The sequence below is a fragment of the Emydura macquarii genome, unplaced genomic scaffold, assembly GCF_026122565.2.
Source record: "Emydura macquarii macquarii isolate MOO-44397 ecotype Brisbane River unplaced genomic scaffold, CSIRO-AGI_Emac_v2 contig_2594, whole genome shotgun sequence".
Lineage (NCBI taxonomy): Eukaryota > Metazoa > Chordata > Testudines > Chelidae > Emydura > Emydura macquarii.
Genome location: NW_027132731.1, coordinates 372,061 through 395,314, shown reverse-complemented (window position 1 = coordinate 395,314; position 23,254 = coordinate 372,061). Strand labels below are relative to the sequence as shown.

Genomic DNA, 23,254 nt, shown 5'->3' with positions numbered 1-23,254 from the left:
CCTGGCCAGGTCTGGAGGTGTGGCTGGGGAAAGCTCATCCACCCCAGACTGGTCTCTGCAAGGATCACACTCGCGTCCCCTCACCAACACATGAGTTACACATGGGGGAAACCGAGGCACACACCCAGCACTCAAGAGAAAACCCCAAGAATATCCCCACTTCATCACATCACCACTGGCGTTAACTCTGGGCCCCACTGAGAGCAATGTGGATGTTAACTCTGGAGCCTACCGCTGACGCCACCCATCGGCCTCACTAACAGTTTCCCTGCCTCTCACGTGAGGCGCCACAGCCTGGTTCCTCTCACGGCGCCAGAGGCCAGGCCCAGGAATGGAAAATCCAGCCCCCAATTCTCACCCAGCCCCTGATTTGCTGGGATGAGCAGACACCTCCACCCCCGCCCAAACCACAACAGCCCTTGCTTGCGCCTCCCCAGATGATGTGCAGTAGTGGGGAAAGGGGCTGAACATGGACAAATGGGTGTTGTGGGGGGAACTCCCAGACCCGCACGCTATGGGCCCCTGCCCCACACACACTCCACAGTCCCATAGAAACCACGAGAATCCTCTTTATTTTGGCAAAAACAACTCCAGAAATTCTCCAGCGTCGGGCACCAGAATCTGTGGCACCATGGAGGGGGGAGGCCCTGGGGGGCAGAAGAGCCTGGGCTGGGGGGGAAATGATGCTGGTGGGGGGACCAGGGAGGCTGGTGATGGGGTCGAAATGACCATGGCAGGGAGGGGTAATAAGAACACTGTCCCCTCCCGGTGAATAGGAGCCAAGGGGGGTGTGGTCGGGGGTTGGGGAAGGGTCTCCTAGCCCTGCCAGGGGGGTCACTCCCCATGTTCATTCAGTCCCAAGACCCCACTCCCGCATTGGGGGGTGAAAGGGAGCTGGGACGCTCCCATGGGGGCCATGCACCACCCTCGCTCCCCCCAGTCAGTGCAGGCCAGGGGCAGCCGTGCTGAGGGGTTCCAGGGGGTCAGTGGGGCAGGAGCGAAGCACGACGGGGTTACAGGGACAGGGCGAGAGGCTGGGGCCTGTAGAGGTCTGGCCCCTTCTGTCTGCACGGGGTGGTGAGCTGGGGCAGACTATGGGGGTGGGAGGCAGAGGACCAGGCTCTGGGCCCCTAGACGGGCCGTGCGCCCCCTGTGTGCATGCTGAAATATTCGGCGTAGCCGTTGGGAGGGTGTATCTGGGGGGCATGTAGCTGGTATGGGGGGGCTGGCTCTCCCCCCCAGGGGGGGTTTCAGCAACACGTGAGGCCTGCTCAGCTCCGAGGTGGTCACCACGCAGCTTGGGGTCCTGCTCCGCTCGGCCGGCGTCTCTTCCACCTGCTTCCGCACCTGGGGGCAGAGCCGGGGGGTTAGTCGACTAGGTATATGGGGACCCCTCACCAGGACACAGCCCCTCTGGGTTGTGGGAGGGGGCTGGTTATACAAGGACCTCTCGCCCAGCACTGGGATGCAGCCCCTCTGCAGTGGGGTGTGGGGCTGAGTATATGGGAACCCATTGCCTGGCACCAGAATGCGGCTCCTCTGGGGTGGGATGGGGCTGGTTATACAGGGACCCCTCACTGGGACACGGCCCCTGTGGGGTGGGCACAGGGGCTGGTTATAAGGGGACCCCTTGCCCAGCACCAGGATGCAGCCCCTCTGGGGTGGAACGGGGCTGGTTATACAGGGACCCCTTGCCCAGGACCAGGCACCCTCTGGAGTGGAGCGCAGGGGCTGTGCATAGGGCCCTCCCGTTCTCACGCTGGCAGGTGCCCCCGCCGGGCCCTGCGGGATGGAGAAGAGTTCGGTGAAGTTGGGCACGGAGTCGCTGATGAAGGTCACGTTGCCGTAGACGTGGTGGGGGAACTTGGCACCGGGCGCCCCCTCCTCCACGATGCCAATCTGCGAGGTGCGCACGTGGTAAGGGAAGTTCTTGTTGGCCGCCGAGGGGCGCGTCATGATCTGTGGGGGGAGGAGGGGTCAGTGCTGGGGGGAGCAGGGAAGAGCCTCCCCCCCCAGGCAACTCGGGTCCCCCTGTAATGCAGTGGAGATATTCTTGGGGTTTTCTCTGAGTGCTCTGTGTGTGCCTCAGTTTCCCCACGTGTCATTCATGTGTCGGTGATGGGACCCAGGCGTGTGATCCGTGCAGAGGCCACTGGAGGGCGGACGGGCCTCCCCAGCCACAGTCCGCAGACCCGGCCAGGTTACCTCTGCCCTGGGCCAACCAGCTGACAGGTTGCGGCAGGTGGAGAGCGGGAGGGGTGGCCACCTTGCCCAAGCAGGAGACAAAGGACTGGGGAGGGGCGAGGGGTCGGGTCTGGGGGTGGCTGGCTGGAAAAGGCAAGTCCCCCGTGGGGGGCCTGGGGATCCTGAGAACTAAAAAAGCCCCCGACTCCCCCGTGGGCTGGGAATTGCCTCTGACTGCAAGCGGGTGCCTGGCCCTTTGGGGGTGTGTAGGGCTCCCCAGAGTCCAGTCCAGGGGGCCCCACAGGGGGGCTCAGGCAGAGTGGGGGGGCTGGACCCTCCGTGGGCAGAGTCAGGAGGCAGCTGGGCTGGTGAGGGGAGACCCAGGGGGTCAGAGTCCGAGCCCTGAGTCCTGCCTGGCTGCATCCCGAGTGGGTCCCGAGGCTCCCAGGGTCCTGAAGGCTCACCAGGCGTGGGTGTACAGGAGGCCGGGTGGGGGGCAGGCAGGGGGCAGGCGGGGGGGATGGGGAGATGGGGGGCAGGCGGGGGCTCACCAGGAAGACGGCGTGGGCGTACAGGTGGATGCCCAGCTGCATCCCGTTGACGATCTTCTCACGGGCCCACTTGGGGATGCCGAAGTTGGCGATGAGCGCCGTGACTGGCACCGCGAAGAACCTGGGGGGAGGGGAGATGAGCAGACAGAACTGCCCCCCCCACTGTCCCCCTACCCCCAACGCTGTGCCTGCCCCCACCCTCAACCCAGTTCATCACCCCCCCAGAGCCTGAAGACACCCCCCCCGCATCTGACCCCCCCCTTCCCTTTTAACGCCCCTGCAGCGACCCCGACAAGTCCCTGGAGTGCCCCAGCCTGGGTCCCAGCAGGGGGGGCTCCGTGGTTGGGGGGGCTCACCAGAGGGTGTAGGCGGCGAAGAAGGGCACGTAGAAGGGCTGTTTCTCAGGGCACTGCTTCAGCGTGGTGAGCACCGCGTAGCAGAACCACACGTAGGCCAGGAACTGCAGCGCGATCAGCCCGTAGCCGGCCGGCGACTCGTACGTGTACAGCACCTGCGCCGGGTCGAAGAGCTGCCCCCGCCCCGCCCCCGCACGGGTGAGCAGCCCCCAGCACTCAGAGCTGCTCTCCCTCCCGCCGAAACCCGCCACGGGAGTGGGGATCCGTCCTGCAGCCCCAAACCGGTGGGGCCGAGCTCTGGTGGGGCTATGGGAGACATGCGGGTGGGGGGGCCAAGCCGCCCCTCCCCCCGTCCTGAGTTAACGCCCAAGCTGGGGGTTTGGGGGGAGCAGAAGTTCCTGTGGGGGAGGGTGCCGGGCTCTCACCTCGGCCTCGTAGATGAAGAGCACCACGTGGGTGATGGTGTACAGCGTCATGTAGACGGCCAGCTTGACCGAGCCCGTGTGGCTGATGCGGCCCCTGGGGGGGAACCGTGAGCTGGGACTCCCTGCTCCTCGCCGCCCCCCACTGGCCTCCCACCAAACCCCCACTGCCTCCACCCCTCACTGCTCCCACCGCCCCCCACCAATGCCCCTCACTGCCCCCCACTCCTCACTGCCCCCCACCCCCCACCAACCACCTCACTGCCCCCCACCAATCCCCCACTGCCCCCACCCCTTATTACCCTCACAGCAACCCCCCTCATTGCCCCTCACCACCCCCCACCCTGAAACCCCCGGGCCATCCCCCAGTGACAGCCCCACCAGAGAACCAGCAGGGGTGATGCGGGGGGACCCCACCCCACCCCAGAGGCCCCGGAGCAGCGCCAGCCGCAGCCGGGCGCGAGTGTGGCCGGTACCTGGTGACGGTGAAACCCTTGCCCAGCAGGATCAGCATGAGCAGGAAGATGAGGAAGCTGACGGAGAAGAGCAGCTTGGCTGGGGAGAGATGAGAGGTGAGCGGGGGGGGCCGTGCTCAGGGGTCCCCCCAGCCCAGCGCTCGCCACACTCTCAGCAACCCGCAGCATGGCCAGTGACCAGCCCCGAATCCTCCCCGGAGCAGATTCCCCGTGCGACAGCAACCGAGTCACACCCTCCGGGACAGAGCCTCTGCACCGCGGGAACCGGGTCCCCTCCACTCCCAGCCCCACTGTGCGGGCTCCATTCCCAGCCGTGGGTCGCATTCGACCTGGCGCTGCTGGAGCACAGAGCCCCCAATCCAGGGCACTGAGGAAAGGGTTCGAGTCGCCCCGACCCTTCCCTGGGCCCCTGGACGGCAGGAGTTCCTGGCTCCACCCCCCCATGGCATCCGCAGGGCTCTTCTCTGACCCCCCCAGCACAGCACCAGCCTACGAATCCGCGCCCTGCCCCTACTCAAGACCCCCAGTAAGTACAGCCTGGGACAGCGTTACCCCGGTCACTGGGGGCTCGTGTGCAGCTGATCACCCCCACGGCCCCAACCGCTTCGAGTCTGTGCAAGCTCCAGCAGGTGTGGAATTTGCCCCCCTCATGCAGCCCCTTGGCCGGGCTGGATCTGCCCCCACGTCCAGACCCAAACCAGGCCTGTGCCCAGCACCCACCCAGGATTTTGAGGCTGCCGTTGCCGACACCGTCGCAGGCGTATTGACCCCAGTAAATGCAGAAGAACAGCAGGCTCAGCACTGGGGAGAGAGACAGTGAGTGACGAGCCCCTCCCGCCCCACCTCTAACACAGCATCAACCCCAGCTCTGCCAGTGCCCCCAATCCCAACCCACAGCCCCCTGCTATCCCAGCCCTGGGCTCCCCTCCCCCAGCTCTGCCAATGCCCCCCAATCCCAACCCGCAGCCCCCTGCTATCCCAGCCCTGGGCTCCCTCCCCCAGCTCTGCCAGTGCCCCCAATCCCAACCCGCAGCCCCCTGCTATCCCAACCCTGGCCTCCCTCCCCCAGCTCTGCCAATGCCCCCCAATCCCAACCCGCAGCCCCCTGCTATCCCAGCCCTGGGCTCCCTCCCCCAGCTCTGCTAGTGCCCCCAATCCCAACCCGCAGCCCAGTCCAGACTCACCCTCCACGCCAGCCGCCGTCATGAACATTTTGTAGGTGGTGTGGAGCAGCTGGCGTCCCTTGAGCAGATCTGAGATGGGGGGACTGTTAGCAAGGGGATGAGGGCCCCAGAACCCTGCACCCCAAGACAAGGCTCCCCCCACAATATGCTTCCCTTTCCCTGCCCCCCACTTTCTCCCGCCCCCCTGCTTCCACCTAGAGAAGGGGGTCTTCCGAGATCACAAGGATCCACCAGGGATGAGGGCCACCTCCAGCTCCCTCAGACTCGGCCCCCCCAGGAACAGAGCCCCCCCCCCCCGTGCACTCTACACCTCAAAGCAGCACCCGGAAGCTCATTTTCACCACTGTCATAGCACTGTGACAGGCTCAGTAGACAGGCGGCCTCACGAGGCTCTGTTAACCCTTAGCACGCTGGATTGCGTCTGCCATCACGGCATGGGCTGGCATGACGTACTGCTCTAGCCGTCACTGAAATGTGCTGGGAGGTGGGACACGCCCACAGCCAGCCTTTCAGGTAGAGCAATGGAGCAGCCAGACAGTGTAAATGGCTCCCCAGCACCCAACAGGGAAAGAACCCACCCTCAGGGACTGGTTACAATGAAGCCTGCCCACAGAGAGCACGTCCACAGAGGATGCTGCTTGACCCAGGGGGCGGCCCCACATCGTAGCCACAGATCTTTCCTGCAAGCTGGAAAAGCTATAAAAGAGGGGAAGTGACCTCATCCTTCACTCCCCCCCCCCCCTCAACACCTGGATTTCACACCCGCCCCCAAACAACACCTGCGAACACATCTGGAAGACAAAGGCTTTGGCTTAGGGAGGGGGCCCGGGCTGAAGCCACGTTCCAGCCTGTGTATTAAGAAGCAGAAACCTGTTGGCACCCCATCTGTTAGGGTGAGACGTTGCTTGATTTAAATCCTGTTTCATTTGTAGAACTTGGACTGCGGAAATTCTTTTGTTTTTCAAGTAACCAGCTGTGATGCTTTATGCCTACCACTGGTCATCACTTCAAACCCATCTCTCTGGTGCTAATGAAGCTGCTTTATATTTTACCGAAAACAGTGTGCCTAGGTTGAAGAGCTTGGGAATCTGCTGGGGTTACAAAGGCTGGTGCGTGTCCTCTCCACACTGAGGGAGGGCTGGGCTGGGCTGGGCAATGTGCTTACACTGACACTGACCAGGCTACTGACTAGCGCAAAGCAGCACAGTTCTGGGCCGCAAAGCTGGGGCATTGGGGGGATTGGCTGGGGCCTCCCTGTTGACGCTCTGTGAGCAACGGGGAGTCATTCATGCAGCTCAGCTGGGTGCGGCCCGCCTGTGGATGTCGTATCGCTGCAGAGCCTGCCAGAGGTTTGTAGCTTGCTGTCAGCATCACAGCGTCAGAGTCGGCCCATGTAAACGTTCTGCGATCTAGCTGACGTGTTGTGCTAGGTGGTAACAGCAGCCGGAGGGGGGCACGACGTTGAGAGACAGCCAGGCAGGAGAGTTAAGGGGGCACAGCCGTTTCACAGTTCCAAGTTGCACCCCAGGGGAACCCATCACAACCCCCACACAGGACTAGATCCCTCCTTCCCATCCCCAGTTACGGCCCTCCACTCACCCCTCCTGGGACAAAGACTGATCCTCCCCAGCCCTTCTCCCCAAGCAACCTTCCCCCTGGACACGGCCGCCCATGGTCTCCGCCGGTACTCACAGCCAAAGTAGCAAGAGATGATGAGGATGAGGAGGAAGATGAGGAGGAAGGTGATGTCTGTCTCCAGGATGCCTGGGGGTGAGGAGGGGTTAATGCTGGAGATGCTTCCCCCTCCCACAGGCCCCCTGGGCAGCAGAGGTGGACATCAGAGGGTGCTAGAGCTTGTTAAAGGCCAATGGCAAAGGGTCTCACCCCAAAGCGGGGCAGACCTGGGGGAAACACAGTCCACACACCCCTGAATTTCACCAGGACAGGAGTAAAGAGCCCCCGTTGCCCCCAGTCCCTCCCTCCTTCCCTCCCCCACGCAGCCCCCTACAGCTCCCTTCCCCCACTCCCCAGCAGAGGACTTACCAAACTCGTCAGCAGAAAAGTGCCGGGTCCAAAAGGATTTGCCATTGGTCAGGATCATCTCATACTCCAGCTCCAGCCCGTCGCCCTGCAGGGAGAGGTCAGAGGTCACGGCCCGGGGGCACAGCCTGGGATGAGAGGGGCAGGTACGGCCAGACTCACCCCACACTTGCTGAGGGCCATGTACCACCAGCGCTCACGGACGGAGCGGAAACTCCGGCCACTAGCACAGCTCAGGTATCGCGCAGAATCGTCGCTCAGCACCTGGGGGCGAGACAGGGGCATGGGGCAGAGGCAGAACCAGGGGGAGTTGGAAAGGGAGGGGCAGAGAGATGAGATCTGTGGGGCATCAGAGTCAGCGTGTCGTTGTCCATGCATCCATCAGTTCCCCCCGGGTCCATCAGGCCAGACTGCATGCAGGGTAATGGCCCAGCTACTGCTGGCAGCCGGTGGGGTTCCTCCTTTTGTACAGGGGGCCAGACCCTGGACTGAGCCTCTCCAGCTCCTGGGGTCAAACCCTGCAGCTGAGCCACTGGGGGAGGGAGAGTCGGGGTCAGGCCCAGGGTTGGGTTAGGCCCAAGTCTGGGGTTCAGGGTTGGGAAGCTTCTTTCCCCATCGCTCAGGTTGTGGGGGGTACCCTGGGGTGTTACGGGGCCCTTACCTGGTCCCATGACCAGGTGTACTGTGGGGGGACTGTGGGAGGCACCCTGGGGGGTTATGGGGCCCTTACCTGGCCCCACGACCAGGTGTAGTGTGGGGGGGCTGTGGGAGGCACCCTGGGGAGTTACGGGGCCCTTACCTGGTCCCACGACCAGGCGTACTGTGGGGGGGCTGTGGGAGGCACCTAGGGGGTTATGGGGCCCTTACCTGGTCCCACGACCAGGCGTACTGTGGGGGGGCTGTGGGAGGCACCTGGGAGTCACGAGGCCCTTACCTGGCATCCCGACCAGGCGTACTGTGTGGTGAGGTTAATAACCTGGTTGTTTTCCGGCCGGATCACAGACTCTTTCATCAGGCAGTCCTTGGGGTGGGGGGAATAAAGGGATTAGCACAGGAGACCCCCAGCCCCCTGCAAACCTGCTGCAGTGGAGAAAATCGCTAACGAGTGCCTCCTCATTAATGAACACATGGGGTGGGGGGGTCTAGATTCCAAGACCAGCAGGGACAACTGTGACCAGCTACTCTGATCTGTCTGATCCAGGCCAGAGAACTGCCCCAAAACATTCCTGGAGCAGATCACCCAGAGAAACAGCCTGGCTTGATTGATAACTTGCCACCAACAGAGGATTCCCCACAGCCCTGCTCAATTGTTCCAATGGGTGTTAATTAATCTCGATGTTAAAAATTTACACCTTATTTCCAGTCTGAATTTGTCTAGCTTCAACGTTTTCTTTTCCTAGATGGAGACATTTACATTTAGCTGTGTTAAAACACTTGAACCCAGCTCACTGAGCGATCCAGACCGCTCTGAGTCAGACGTGTCCTCTTCATTGTTTTCCACTCCCCCAATTTTTATGTCCTCTGCAACTTTATCGGTGACGAGTTTGTTTTCTTCCAGGTCTCTGATAAAAATGCTAACCAACGCAGGGCCCAGAACTGACCCCTGCAGGACTCCACGGGGAATACACTGGCTCGAGGAGCAATCCCCATTTACAATCGTACCAGGAGGCCTGCGCCGGGAGACCAATCAATTAGCCACTTTTTAATCCATTTAATATGTACCAGGTTACTTTTATATCATTCTAATTTTTTAATCAAACCATTGTGCTGGACCAAGTGAAACATCTCACAGACGTCTATCACGTCAACACTATTAACCTTTATCAACCAAACTTGGATATCTGATAAAAAATAGATACTGAGTTAGTGTGACAAGATCTATTTTCCATAAAATCTTGTTGATTTGCATTATATTACGCTCCTTTATTAGAGAATCCTAGAAGATGAGGGTTGGAAGGGACCTCAGGAGGTGTCTAGTCCACCCCTGCTCAAAGCAGAACCAACCCTAACCAAATCATCCCAGCCAGGGCTTTGTCAAGCTGGGCTTTAAAAACCTCCAAGGATGGAGATTCCACCACCTCCCTAGTAACCCATCCCAGTGCTTCACCACCCTCCTAGTGAAAAAGTTTTTCCTAATATCCAACCCAGACCTCCCCCAACTGCAACTTGAGACCATTGCTCTTGGATGCAAGTTATCTGGATGTGCTGATTTTAAAATGTCTAACTTCAGTAGCTTCTGATTAACTTCATAAGAACATAAGAGATGCCATACTGCCTCTGACCATGGCCCCTCCTAGAATTTCAGGAGGAGTGTAAAGAACAGGGCAATTATCGGGTGATCCACCCATCTTCCACTCACACTCCTGGCAGTTAGAGGTTCAGGGAAATCCAGAGCAGGGGGTTGCATTCCCGACCATCTTGGCTAATTGATGACCAGTTGATGATCCTCCGTGAACTCATCTAATTCTAATTCTTTTTTTAACCCAGTTATACTTTTGGCCTCCACAACATCCCCTGGCAATGGGTTCCGCAGGTTAATTGTGCATTTGCTGAAAAAGTGCTTCCTCTTGTTTGTATTAAACCTGCTGCCTAGTACTTTCATTGTGTGACCCCTGGTTTTTGCATAGTGTGATGGGGGAGTCCTCCACCACCGTCAGGGCCCTGGGCTGGGATCTGATGGAGTAGGACAGGTCCGGGTCCCCCTACCTCCTGCCACTCCACCCCTGGGCTGGCAGACTCCCCCCTCTAGGCCAGGAGGCCTGTAGTTTGGTGCTCACTACCTGCCTGACGGCTTGGGCCCTTACTCCTTACTGCTCTATCCTGCCTGAGGACCAGGGGCCATAGACTGCGTATGTGCCCTGCCCTGCCTGAGGACCAGGGCCACAGAGACAGCTGGAGCCTGCCTGCACAGGTGTGACTGCAAGGGGCATGGCCTCCCTCACAGACTGACGAGGAGGGATGGCCACATATCCCTGCACGCGGACAGCACTCACCCCTGAGACAAAGGGAGACTGAACTTGTGTCAGGCCCACAACCAGCAGAGACATCACAGCCCTCGAGAAGCTGGTGAAATGGGGGCCAGGAGCCGCCAGCAGCAGCAGCAGCTGCTCCAGCAACTGGGGCCCTGCAGCAGCAGCTCCTTTGAGAGCTGGGGACCCACCAGCAAGAGCAAGAGCAGCAGTACATGCAGCACCTGGCGCACTGCTGCCCAGACCCTCCAGCCCTACCCTGCAGTACATGCAGCACCTGGCGCACTGCTGCCCAGACCCTCCAGCCCTACCCTGGAGTACATGCAGCACCTGGCGCTCTGCTGCCCAGACCCTCCAGCCCGACCCTGCAGTACATGCAGCACCTGGCACACTGCTGCCCAGACCCTCCAGCCCTACCCTGGAGGCACAACAACCCTGAGGACCTCCATGACGCCGTTCCGCCTCACCAAGATGGAGCCTGAGGACAATCCAGAGGCATTCTGGATCAGAGCATGTCATCTCAGCCACAGGATCACTCTCCTGGCCCTCTACCTCATGGGGGCATCCCAGGTTGTCTATTGGGGCCTCCTGCAGAAGAAGGCCCATGACTACCAGGCCGTGAAGCCACACCGGATGTGCACAGTGTCACCCCCACAACTTCCCAGCACCACTTCTGCAGGAAGACGTCTCCGCTGGGGGCTCATTCTCGGCTGAGGCCCAAGAACTTTAGCACGCCTGCTGCCATGGCTGCTGCCGGAGCAACACTCTGCCATCGAGACCGCCAGGCAGGTGGCTACTGAGCAGTTCCTACACATCCTTCCACCTTGGGACCAGACCTGGGTCACGTGACATCGCCCCACCACTGTGAGCCCAGCAGTCTGACTGACGGAGGACAACCTTCCAGCTCACAAGTGATTTCCAGGCCTGGCCCCACTCGTGCTGATGGCCGCAGTGGTGGCCCTCAACCATGAGCCGCCCCTACACTCCATGGACACCCCTGCACTGCTCATGGTGGAGGAGGGAAAGACACAAAGCCAGACCTTTTGGAGCCCCCACGAAGCCCCAAGGTCTGGGTTGACCCTGCAGAGATTCAGCCCTGCTTCCCATGCAGACACTTCAGCATCTGCAGTGCCAATGCCTGGCCTTGGACTGTTTGTCCCGGCCAGGAATATACCGGGGAGACCCGCACCCATCGGTGCCTAGCCACTACGCTGACAGACCCAGGGCACCTCGTAGAAAGATGCCTGCATGCTCTGCTGGATGCCGGGTGTGGACAAGCCCTGGGACAGGTCCGCCTCCAGTGTATCCACTGGAACGTAAAGACTTACTCTATACCCATATAGCCCTAACCATAGACGGTGTGACCTAGATAATGCCTGTGGCCGTGGATGTCACCAGAAGCTTCCTTACCCTGTTATCCTTGGTTGGAAATGATGGCCTGAATTCTCGCAGCTTCTGTGAACCGTGAGCCCCCAGAACCCTCTGTCCCAGATAGCCCTGGAGGGGGATTCCCCCAACAGCATGGTATGGGATAAGGGGACACAGTCCCAAGTGACCCACCGCATCTGGCATCTGGCCTGTGTAGATGGTGTAGTAAGAAGTGAGAGCTTAAGGCCTGTAAAACAGGCTAAGGCCTAAATGGAAAAAGCCAAGTGAACAGAAGTATAAGGGGTCACTCAAGTTAACTGAAACTGGTACAGGAAAGTGCTGATACTGCAAGATTATAAGCCTGCCAAAGTATTACTAAAATATGTAGCAGGTATAGGAGGTACCAAGATACTAACTCTCTGAAATGACACTTCTATGGATAGAAATGATACATGGAGTGGCGGTGCCCAAATCAGCCAATCAACAGAAAAACGTGGTATTAGACTACGTCAAGAGGGTAGCAACTACCTACGTCAAAGGAAGCAGAACGAAAGTGTATGTAACAATGTATAAAAGAGGGTGTCAGAGGGAATACCGGCGTCCGGTCTAGGGGATAATGGAAAGTCCCGCCATTGGGCCGAGATCATTGTAACGCCGCCTATGCGAAACTGACCCAGATATACTCTCTAAGTCATTTCTCATTGTGCCGCACGCAATAAACCTGGCCTGGGCACCTTCGTTGCTCAGCTAATCCGTGGTCATGTCGACTCATTCGATCGTGAGAGCCGTCTCAGTTTCCTGATCAGAACTGGGACAGCATCTACACAGGGACACACACACGCAGCCTACACTGATAAACGTCGGTAACCGACACACTGATTACCACAGATGGCAAGGCGACACACCCACAGTGGGCCATCCGATGGCCCCGGTTTGAACTCAAACAGGATCAACTGTATCAGATCAGCCGGGACGCCCAGACCCACAAGCCCCAGTTCCAACTAGTGGTCCCCCTGTGTCATCAGTGGGCCATGTTAAGGTTAATCCAGGACATCCTGCCCCTGGCCAATTTGGTCTATAGAAGACCCTGACCTGTTTCTTTTGGCCAGGTGTACACTGGGACATCGGCCAGGAAGCACAAGTCCCTGGAGTGCCAGTTGGTGGTGCCATTAGGAGTGCTGAAGGGTCTACTTGACCCCCTCCCAGTGGTGGGAATGCCCTTCGAGAGGATATCCACGGACCTAGTGGGACCCCTGGAGAGAAGCACCATGGGATTCCGCTATATCCTGGTAGTAATGGACTATGCAACTCATTTCCCTGAGGCTGTTCCCCTGAAGAGTGCCACTGCCCATACCATTGCAGCAGAGCTCCTAAAAATTTTTACCCGGGTGAGCTTACCCCGGGAGATTCGCACGAACTAGGGGGCGAATTTCACCTCTCAACTGCTCCATGAAGTGTGTGGTCTCCTGGAAATCAAAGAGCTGCGGAGCTCAGTGTACCACCGCCAGACGGACAGGCTGGCTGAGCAATTTAACAGCACTTGGGAAGGAATGCTCAGAAAGTCCCCCCAGAGGAATTGCACCACTGGGACCAGCTGCTCCCACCCCTGCTACTCACCCTCAGGGAGGTAACACAGGCCTCCACCAAATTTTCACCCTTCGACCTGTTGTATGGACAACAGCCTCAAGGGGTGCTAGACCTCATGTGGGAGGTGTGGGAACAGACCCCATCTCAATCCCAGGGACTCCTCCAATACGTGCTGCAATTGCAGGAATGGCTGGACCAGGCTGGGGCCCTCGCAAAGGAGAACTTCAGACCACGCAAGGGACCCAAACCAGAGTTTACAACCAGGGAATGCACGTTCGGACCTTCGAGACAGGGGATTGGGTGCTCATCCTGCTTCCCTCCGAGGAATCAAAGCTGTTAGCGTGATGGCAGGGCCCATATGAGGTACTCTGCCAGGTTGGCCCCATTACCCATGAGGGCCGCCAACTGGATCGGTGGAAGAGGAGACAGATCTATCAAATCAACCTCCTGACACCATGGCATGAGCAGGAGGGGCTGCTAATTACACCATACCCCCCCCCAAACCTGAGCTGGGACCCCAGGGGCCCCGTGGTGACCAAGCCTTCAGAGCCCCTGCTCGGGGATACCCTCACCAAGGAACAAAAGAGGCAGGCCAAGCACCTTCTCGAGGCGTTCCCAAGGACTGTCAGCGCTATGCCCAGACAGACCACACTGGTCCAGCACACCATCCGGATCAACCCCAGAGAAGTGGTTTGTGGGGTTACCCAACCTCTCTCATGCCACATGCAGGAAGCAACAGAACTGGAAGTCCAGGTTATGTTGGACCTTGGGGTCACTGAGAAATCCACAAGTGAGTGGTGCAGCCCCATTGTGCTCATCCCCAAGCCAGACGGGACCATTGATTCTGCATAGACTTCCGGAGGATAAATGCCATCTCGAAGTTTGATGCATACTCAGTGCCCCAGGTAAATGAGCTACTCATCTGTCTTGGGGAAGCATGGTACATTACAACCCTCGATCTGACCAAGGGCTACTGGAAGATCCCACTGGAACCTGAGTCGAAGGAAAAAACTGTCTTTGCCACTCCCAGTGGGCTCTACCAATTCACTAGGATGCCCTTTGGCCTCATGGGGCCCCTGCAACCTTCCAATAGCTGACGGACTGGCTCTTGCAGTTCCACGTTGAGTACACTGCAACCTAACTAAACAACGTGGTCATCTATAGTCCCCGTTGGGAGGGCCACCTGAACCAAGTGGTGGCCATACTCAGGACCATACGAGGAGCTGGCCTAACCACGAACCCCAGGAACTGCCAAATCGAGTGGCAAAAAACTTCCTATCTGGGTACACACTGGGGTGAGGTACAGTGTCCACCCCAAGTCAGGAAAGTCCAAGCCATCCAGGATCACCTGACCCCAACCACCAAAGAACAGGTCAGGCAATTCCTAAGACTGGTGGGCTATTATCCACGTTTCACCCCCGGCTATGATTGCAGCTCCCTTAACAGGGTTACTCACAAAGGACTGACTGCAAGGGGTACTGTAGTCCCCTGAATGCGAAGAGGCATTCCAGACACTGAAGGGCGAGCTATGCCATGAACCTGTACTGTACAGTCCCCACTTCACCCACAGTTTTGTCAGACAAACCGACACCTCCGCAGTTGGGCTTAGGGCGGTCTCTCGCAGGACACTGACGGCGAGGAATACTCGGTTCTGTACATCAGCCAGAAGCTGTTGCCCTGGAGCGCAATTATCCAGTTATCGAACAAGAAGCCCTAGCAGTTAGGTGGGTGGAAGCTCTCCGCTACTATCTCCTGGGAGGCCCCTTCATAGTGGTAACGGACCACGCTCCCCTGAAAGGGCTCCAACAGATGAAGAATACCAATGCCCAGCTGATGCACTGGTAGCTGGTTCTCCAGCTGTTTGCCTTCACTGTACAGCGCTGAAGGGGTAAGGAGCACGCCAATTCAGACGTGTTGTCACGGCTAAACGAAGGGGACTTGGCCAGCCCCGGAGAGCAGGAGCTGGACATGGGGGAGGTTGTAGAAAGGGGTGTGGCCTCCCTCAGAGACTGACAAGGAGGGACCACCATCCACCCTCTGGTGGGTGGAGCAAAGAAGCCATACCCACCACACCAAAAGCAGAGGGGCGGGACAGGAACTGGAAGTATAAAGGTGGGCAGGCCCTCTAGCTCAGCTGAGCCAGAGCCACCAGTGGAGAAGGACATGGGAACCTGAAGAGGACTCCAGCTGCACCGAGGACTCGCCTGACCAACCAGAGCCGCCAGACAATCCAGACACCAAGGACCTACTGGGACTACCACTGGCAGTGTACCCTGGGGAGACGGAGGATGACCCCTGGATGCAGGGACACCCCGAGGGGAAGCAGCAGCCCAGGGACAGTCGACTTCAGCCGGCTGCATTGTTGTCTGCACATGTCAGTGTGCTTTGGCTGGGACTGCACTGACCCAGCGGCTAGGACCCTGGGCTAGGACCCGGTGGAATAGGGTGGGTCCAGGTCTCCCTACCCCCCTGCCACCCCACCCTGGGGGTAGCAGAGTCCTCCAACTAGCCAGGAAGCCTGTAGCTTGGTGCTCACTCCCTGCCTGAGTGTTTGAGCCCCTGACTATTCACTGCTCCACCCTGCCTGAGGGCCTGGGGCCATAGACTGCCTATGTACCCTGCTGGCCCAGGGCTCCAGAGACAGCTAGTTTGCTTTGAACTTGCCTGCACTGGTGTGTCAGCACGAGAGCGTGGTCTCCCTCACAGACTGACAAGGAGGGACGGCCATGCACCCCTGCAATGGTATTATGACATTTTGTCTCATTTTCTGTCCTTTTCCCAACAGTTAGCCTTTTCGACTCCTACTGCATGTTGAGTGGAGGTTTTCAGAGAACTGTCCACAATGACTCCAAAGATCCCTTGTGTGAGTGGTAACCGCTAATTTAGACCCCATTATTTTGTACGTATAGTTGGGATGATGTTTTCCAATGTGCATTACTTGGCATTTATCAACATTTAATTTCATCTGCCATTTTGTTGCCCCGTCACCCAGTTTTGTGAGATCCTTTTGGAACTCTTCGCAGTCTGCTTCAGACTTAAATAGCTTGAGTCACTTTGTATCATCTGCAAACTTTGCCACCTCACGGTTTGCCCCTTACTCCAAATCACTTACGAAATATTGAACCGCACCGGCCCCAGTACAGATCCTTGGGCAACCCCACTATTTTCTTCTCTCCACTGTGAAAACTATCCATTTATTCCTACACTTTATTTCCTGTCTTTTAACCAGTTATTGATTCACAAAAGGACCTTCCCTATTGTCCCACATCTGTTTACTTTAAGAGTCTTTGGTGAGGGAACTTGTCAAAGGCTTTCTGAAAATCTAAGTCCACTATATCCACTGGCTCACCCTTGTCCACATGTTTGTTGACTCCCTCAAAGAATTCTAGTAGATTGGTGAGGCATGATTTCCCTTTACAAAGACTTGTTGACTCTTCCCCCACTAAATGGTGCTCATCTATGTGTCCGATAATTCTGTTCTTTACTATACGTTCTACCAAATTTGCCTGGTACTGAAGTTAGGCTTCCCAGCCTATAATTGTCAGGATCGCCTCTGGAGCCTTTTTTTAAAAAAAAAATCAGTGTTACATTAGCTATCTGCCAGTCATCTGGTAAAGAGGCTGATCTAAGCAATAGGTTACATAACACGGTTAGTAGCTCTGCAATTTCACATTTGAGTTCCTTCAGAACCATTGGGTGATACCATCTGGTCCTGGTGACTTATTACTGTTTAATGTATCAGTTTGTTCCAAAACCTCCTACTGACCCCTCGATCTGGGACAGTTCCTCAGATTTGTGGGACTCTCCCTCATATCTTCTGCAGTGAAGACCAATGCAAAGAGTTCATTTAGCTTCTTCACAACGGCCTTGTCTGCCTTGAGTGCTCCTTTAGCACCTCAACCCTCCAGTGGCCCCACGGGCTTTTTGCCAGGCTTCCTGCTTCTGATGCCCTTAACAAAAATTTAGTTCGTTTTTTTTATCTTTTGCAAGTTGCTTCTCAAATTCTTTCTTGGCCTGCCTCATTCGGCTTTTACTTGTCAGAGTCTGTTCTCCTTCCTATTCTCATTAGGATCTGAATTCCAAATGTTAAAGGCTGCCTGTTTTGCTGGTAACAGCCTCTGTTACTCTGCTGTTCTGGCCCTCTGACTGTCTTTTCTGCTTTGGGGTATACATTTGGCCTGAGCCTTTCTTACGATGTTTTTAAATAGTCTCCATGCTGCTTTCAGGCATTTTATCCTTGTAACTGCTCTGAAATATCTGTCTAACTAGCATCCTCATTTTTGTGTAGTTCCCCTTTTTAAAGTTAAATGCTTCCAGGGGGTTTCTTTGGTATTTTCCCACTGTACAGGAATGCTCAATTTAATAACATCATGTTCTCTGTTACTGAACAGTTCAGCTCTAATTGCCTCTTGGACCAGAACCTGGGCTCCACTTCGGACTGAATCAAGAATTGCCTCTCCACTGGTGAACTGCAGGACTAGCCGCTCCGATAAACAGCCATGAATGGTGTCTAGAAACTATCTCTGCATTCTGCCCTCAGGTGATATTTACTCAGTCAATAGGAGGTTACTAGTGGAAAGGTCACCACATGAAACTATATCATCTGGTTTTCCCCCCCAATACAGAACAGAAACATTTATCAAACTCACTTTTCTGCATTATTATTGATAATTCTGCAATTACTACCTAGTAACGGATTAATACCATTGCCAGGGTTTTTGTTCCTAATACATATTTTTAAAACTCCTTATTGTCCTTAACTCTGCTGGCCATAGATTTCTCCTGGTCTCCCTTGGCTTCCCTTATCAATTTTATACAATTCCTAACTTCAGATTTATATTCATTACTATTAACTTTCTCCTTACTTCTATTTGTTATATATTATTTGTATAGCTGCCTTCACTTCCTCTCAACCAGGCTGGTTTTCTAACTAGCTTAACTTTACCTCCTCCACTGTAGGTTCCTCCACTGTGGCTTTTTATGATTCCCAATTATTGCTCACATTTTTTGGTTAAATACTTCTCTCAGCTGATTTGGCTCATAATGGTTTTCAGCTTTGTGAAAGTGGTGCTACTAAAGTATCAAAGTATATATATTGCTGGTCTGGACTTTATTCTGCTTGCACATTATAAATGTGATCAAGTCAAGATCATTAGTACCTAAGCTACCATTAAAGTTTTAGTTCTGTGATCAGTTCCCTCTTTATCTGTCACAAGGTCTAACATGGAATTCCCCCTTGTTGGCTGCAACACTTTAAGTGCGGAAATTGTGTCTGTAATGTTTAGAAATTCCAAGGATGTTTCAATGGGGACAGAACGAGACCTCCAGCGCAGGTCACTCAGACTGACGTCCCTCAGGATCATGCAGTTTCCCTACACACGGTAGATAAGTGTGAAAGGAGCTGGTCATTGTGTTCCCTCGTGCGGCTTGGTGATCTGTCGCAGAGGTCAACCAATACCCATCATGTGCTTCGTCAGTTGGGATGTAGATCTGTAACCATCCCAGATCATCGTCTTCCAAGTTAGCAGTGACTGAGAAATGGATTAGGCCATTTTTTAATGCTTTTCCCTGCCCTTTTGCCTACTCGCCCCTTCCTGAGTAGGTGATAACATTTGATTTTAACATCCCAGTCTCCTTCTGGTCTCAGTAATACCAACTCGATCTAACTTATGCTCATAAATGAGCAGTTCCAGTTCCTCTTTGTTACCCAGCTGCCTACCATTGATGTACAGGCAATTGAATATTTCTTCTCTTCGTGTCCTTCGCTTCCTGAATTAGTTCTGTTCTCAACCTCTCGATTTTTTCAGACCTTTCCTCTTTTCACCCTGCCCGTTTTGCTGTTAGCTTAACCCCATCCTGACTACTCTAGCCAGCCAGTCCCGAGGAGATTGGTTCCCCTTCAACTGAGGTGAAGCCGTGGAGGCCATCCCAACTATACATCCCCCTTGCCCCATAGAAGGTAGACCAAGGCTCCACAAAACCAAACCCCTCCACCACGATTCACTTCCACCATCTTCTGTCTTCCTTTACGTGTGGAACAGGGAGGCTCTCCAAGAAGATGGCTTGGACATTCTTCTTCTGCAGTACATTTCCACGTTTGCTGAAGTTATCCTACTCCCTGCGAGATATCTTGTGATGCAGCATCTTTTATGCTGATATGAACCATTGACAATGGATCCTTGCCTGTCAACTTCAGAAGCTTATCCATCCTTAGAGGGAGGGCTCATGTCCTACCTCCGGGAAGGCAGCACCCCGCCCTGTTGTCTGCCTGTCCCCAGCAGAATGTTCTTTTGATTCTCCGGAGCGCTGAAGCCCCAGCAAGGATCATCTACCTGCGCTGGACGGCTGAGAACTCTTTGTGGGCAAGTCTGATTTCCTTATAAGTTGGGCCAAGCTGCCATCCACACATGTCCCACACAGCTCTCCGTTCCCGGGGACCTGCTGGATCTTGAGAGGCATCTTCCACAGTTTCCACATTCAAGAGCTGGCATTCATTTGAAACGTCTAGCTCTATGGAATTCCTCCTGGTCCTCTCATGAGCGGCCAGTCTGCCCAGCCTCGTCTGTCTCCAGCTGAGTTAAATGCTGCCATGACCCCTTGCCTCTGGTGGCTATGAACCACCAGGCCTTTCTCTGATGTCCTCTCTCTCCCTGACTCCTTGGTGGCCAGCTCCTTTCTTCCTTGAACCAGGGGAACTGGTGTTTCCCAAACCTGGCTATCTAGGATCTCTTCAGCTTCTCTGATTGTCATCAATGTCTCTGCTCACCCCTCAGCTTCTCCTCCAGCACAACCAGCGATGTGCATGTCAGGGAATCCCTTTGGGCATCAGGCAGGAAAAGGAACGTGGCCTGTCCGGTGCATGAGGCTGTACATGTAGGGCTGAAGCTGCCTCTCACACTCCCTCCAACACTCCCATTAGCTGCCTCTGTTCACGGCTCTCATGTTCACCTAGCAAATGACCAAGTATCCCAGCTCAGCGCAGCTCCATCCCGCCTCTTCACCACTCAGAGATTTCAAACAGCTGAGCTGTCTAAGCTCCAAGGACTAGAGCCAGGCTCCCTGCTAACTCCGGAGCACACAGGTCAGCTACGCAGCCCGGACCCAGAGAAGAACAAACAGGGAACCAAAAACCCCCCAACAGACCAAACACACCACTCGCCACGTCCCACTACCTCCAAGCACAGACTGCAGCTATGCCCTTGTTCCTAGATGTACGGCTGTGACACACGTGTGTTAAAATGCATATTGTCTGCTGGAGTCCAGCTGACCAAGCGCTCCAGATCGTTCTGAATGAGTGACCCACTTGCTTCATTTGTGTCTTCTGCAAACTTTATCATGGGTGAGTTTTTCAGGTCACTGATAAAGATGTTAAATAGTGCAGGGCCAAGACCTGATTCCTGCAGGACCCCATTGGAAATGCACCTCCTGGACTCGTACAATTACATGTTGAGACCTACCAATAGCCAGCTTTTAGTCCATTTAATGTGTGCCTGCCACGGATCCACAGATCAGGGCTACGGGCCCAGCTTTGAAACAATCTCTGGGAGGGGCCATCCAGTGGGACAGACCCCTGAGGGGAGCCACACGGCTTCACCACCTCCTTAGATGGGACCTCTGGTCCTGCAGACCCCCTGCTTCTCCCATGAGCACTGCCCAGCAACTCCCACTGAGACAGACCCCGAGGGAGACCTGTACAATCTCACGAGCAATGCACCGCTCCGCCAGCGCCTACAGGGACGCCCAGCCAGCGCGGGCAGAGAATCAGGTTTGTCAGCCACCTGGAACCCAGCCCAGGAAGGGCCTGGTTAGCAGAGAACAGCGAGGGTTCCAGTAGAACCCATCTTGGTTAGCCAGAGCCCAAAGCTCTGTCGCTCACTCTGATCTCCTCAGTCCGACTTCCTGATCTGCCCCCCGACTGCTTCCTGCAGCCAAAGCTAAGCTCCCACCTCAGCCCTCGCCCCCGAGCTGGGGAGAAGTGGCCCAGCCCTCTGCAGAGAGCTGGGGAAGTCCATCTCTAGACTCTCCAGGTCTTTGGCTGCTGGGTGTCGATGTCCTGGTGATCGGATTTGCCATTGTCGGCTCAGATGCTCTACTGATATGGGGATTAAAGCCCAGACAGCTGGAGCTGGGCAGAAGGCTGAAAGGTACCCCCAGAAAACTCCTATGGTAAATACCCCCCCAAACACCCAAGGCACCCTGACCCTCTCCCCTCTGACCTTGTTCCCCTTCTTGTAGACAGCTGGCCACTGCGATGGGTCATCAAAATACAGCAGGATATTCTCACAGCACTTGGCCTGCAGCGGGGAAGCAGAGAAAGGGCCTGGTTAATAGGGGAGCTGGGCTCAGCAGGGACCGAGGCATCTGGGCGACTGGCCCAGCACTCACCTCTGGGTATCGGAACCGGAAATCCAGGCGCCCGTAGTCAGATAGGAAGCAGAATCGGGTCAGGAACACCCAGTCCTGGGAAGACAGTGAGAAGCCTGGTGAAGGAGGGGGAAGAAGGGTCGACACCCCACCCTCAATGAATAAAGAAGGGAAGGGACTCACCCAAGTCATAGAGTGAGGATAGAACCCAGGAGTCCGAGCTCTCAGCCCCTCCTGCTGTAACCCACTACACCCCAGTCCCTCTGTCCTAGTGCTAGGACAGAACCCAGGAATCCGGGCTCCCTGTCCCCTCCCCCACCCAATCTGTTACCTGACACCCAGTACAGGATCATGTCACTAAGGTGCTGCTTAGTGGAACAATGCCATCCCCATGACGACCCGCAGTTCCCCACCACCACCAGTGCAGGGCCTGGACCAAGGCCATCCTAGGCCTTGGGGGCAGGCAGCCTGGGGGTGCGGGGAATGACGGGGGGGGGTGTCCTAGCAGGATGGGGTGAATGGGGTGATCGGGGGTCAGGGAGTGCCAGGCTGGGGGCAATGGGGAGTTGTTTTCGACCCAGCTACATGGCCCCCCCATCCACAACCCCTCTGTTCTCATGCTCCAGGTTTCCACAGCAACCGCGCCCGAGGCTGAAGAAGGCAGAGAAAATAAGAATGAGCCGGGAACTGGGGGTGGGGTTCCCATTCACACACCCTAGCCTCAGCCCCCCATAACCTCCCCACCCCCACCTCACACACCCCATAGCTCCCCATGCCAGCCTCAGCCCCCATAACCTTCCATCTTGCATCTCCATAACCCCCTTCTGGCCCTGCTCCCCCCTCCCTAACCCTCACCTAGCCCCTGCCCACAGCCCCTCTCTGGCCCAGCTACTCCCCAAGATCCCATCCCCCCTTGTGGCCCGGTTCCCCCCTGAGCCCAGACACAGCAGCAGCAAAACCCTGTTTCATGCAGTGTAAATAGTGATGTCCCCCGGATCCGAGCCATGGGGAGCCCTGAGCCCCCTGTCCAGGGACTGGGAGGGCAGGATTTGGGGGCAGCTCTGCCCCAGGCACAGAGACATGGGGGGCCTGAGTTTGGAGGCCGATGGAGAGCGCCCCCGGAGAGCACAGCTGGCCCCTCTATTACTGCACCCAGACCCCCCCCCCCCCGTTACTGATGCAGTGATCGGGTCGGGGGGAGTTGAATGAAGCCCCCCCACGGCACCAGCCCCCCGGCGCTGCATGTCGGCCCCGCCATACTCCCTCGGGGTGGGGGCCCCCGGCCCGGGGCCGCCTCGGGAGGGTGCAAAGGCCCCGGGGGCAGGCAGGACCGATCTCCCGGCCGGCACCACCGGGCCCGGGCCCCGCCGGATCAGAGCGGGTTGCAGAGGGGGTCGGGTCCCGCAGGTACCGGAGTGCGGGCCCGGCTCGGGAGCCCGTGGCGGCGGCAGGATCCGGGCCCCGGGGGTGCACTGCAAAGCGCGGAGGGGGCGGGGGCTGGGCCCGGTTCGGTTCGGTTCGGCACCCACCTCCTTGGTGCTGATGTTCCCTGTCACGTACTTGGCCCCGCAGCCCCCGGGCAGCAGCAGCAGCAGCAGCGGCGGCGGGAGGGCGGCCAGCAGCCCCAGAGCCCGCCCGGACCCGAACCGGGACCGGCACCGCTCCATGCTCAGCCCCTCGGCCGGCTCCAGCAGCCGGGCTCGCACCGTGCGCGCTCCCGATTAAAGACACAGCTCCCCCCCCCCCCCACCCC

The 23,254-nt window shown here is 56.8% G+C and overlaps 1 protein-coding gene across 1 annotated transcript; it reads right to left on the bottom strand.

The window, feature by feature from the left end:
* Positions 1-763: 763 nt before the first annotated feature.
* On the bottom strand, positions 764-23,221 carry TMEM145 (transmembrane protein 145). Its single transcript, XM_067563775.1, is given in 16 exon segments — positions 764-1,224; positions 1,226-1,347; positions 1,759-1,959; positions 2,736-2,856; positions 3,092-3,264; positions 3,517-3,610; positions 3,990-4,068; positions 4,710-4,790; positions 5,174-5,242; positions 6,866-6,937; positions 7,217-7,301; positions 7,376-7,477; positions 8,148-8,234; positions 21,354-21,431; positions 21,523-21,597; positions 23,031-23,221. Coding segments are annotated over 16 exon segments (1,671 nt in total). The 5' UTR covers positions 23,169-23,221; the 3' UTR covers positions 764-1,130.
* Positions 23,222-23,254: the final 33 nt, after the last annotated feature.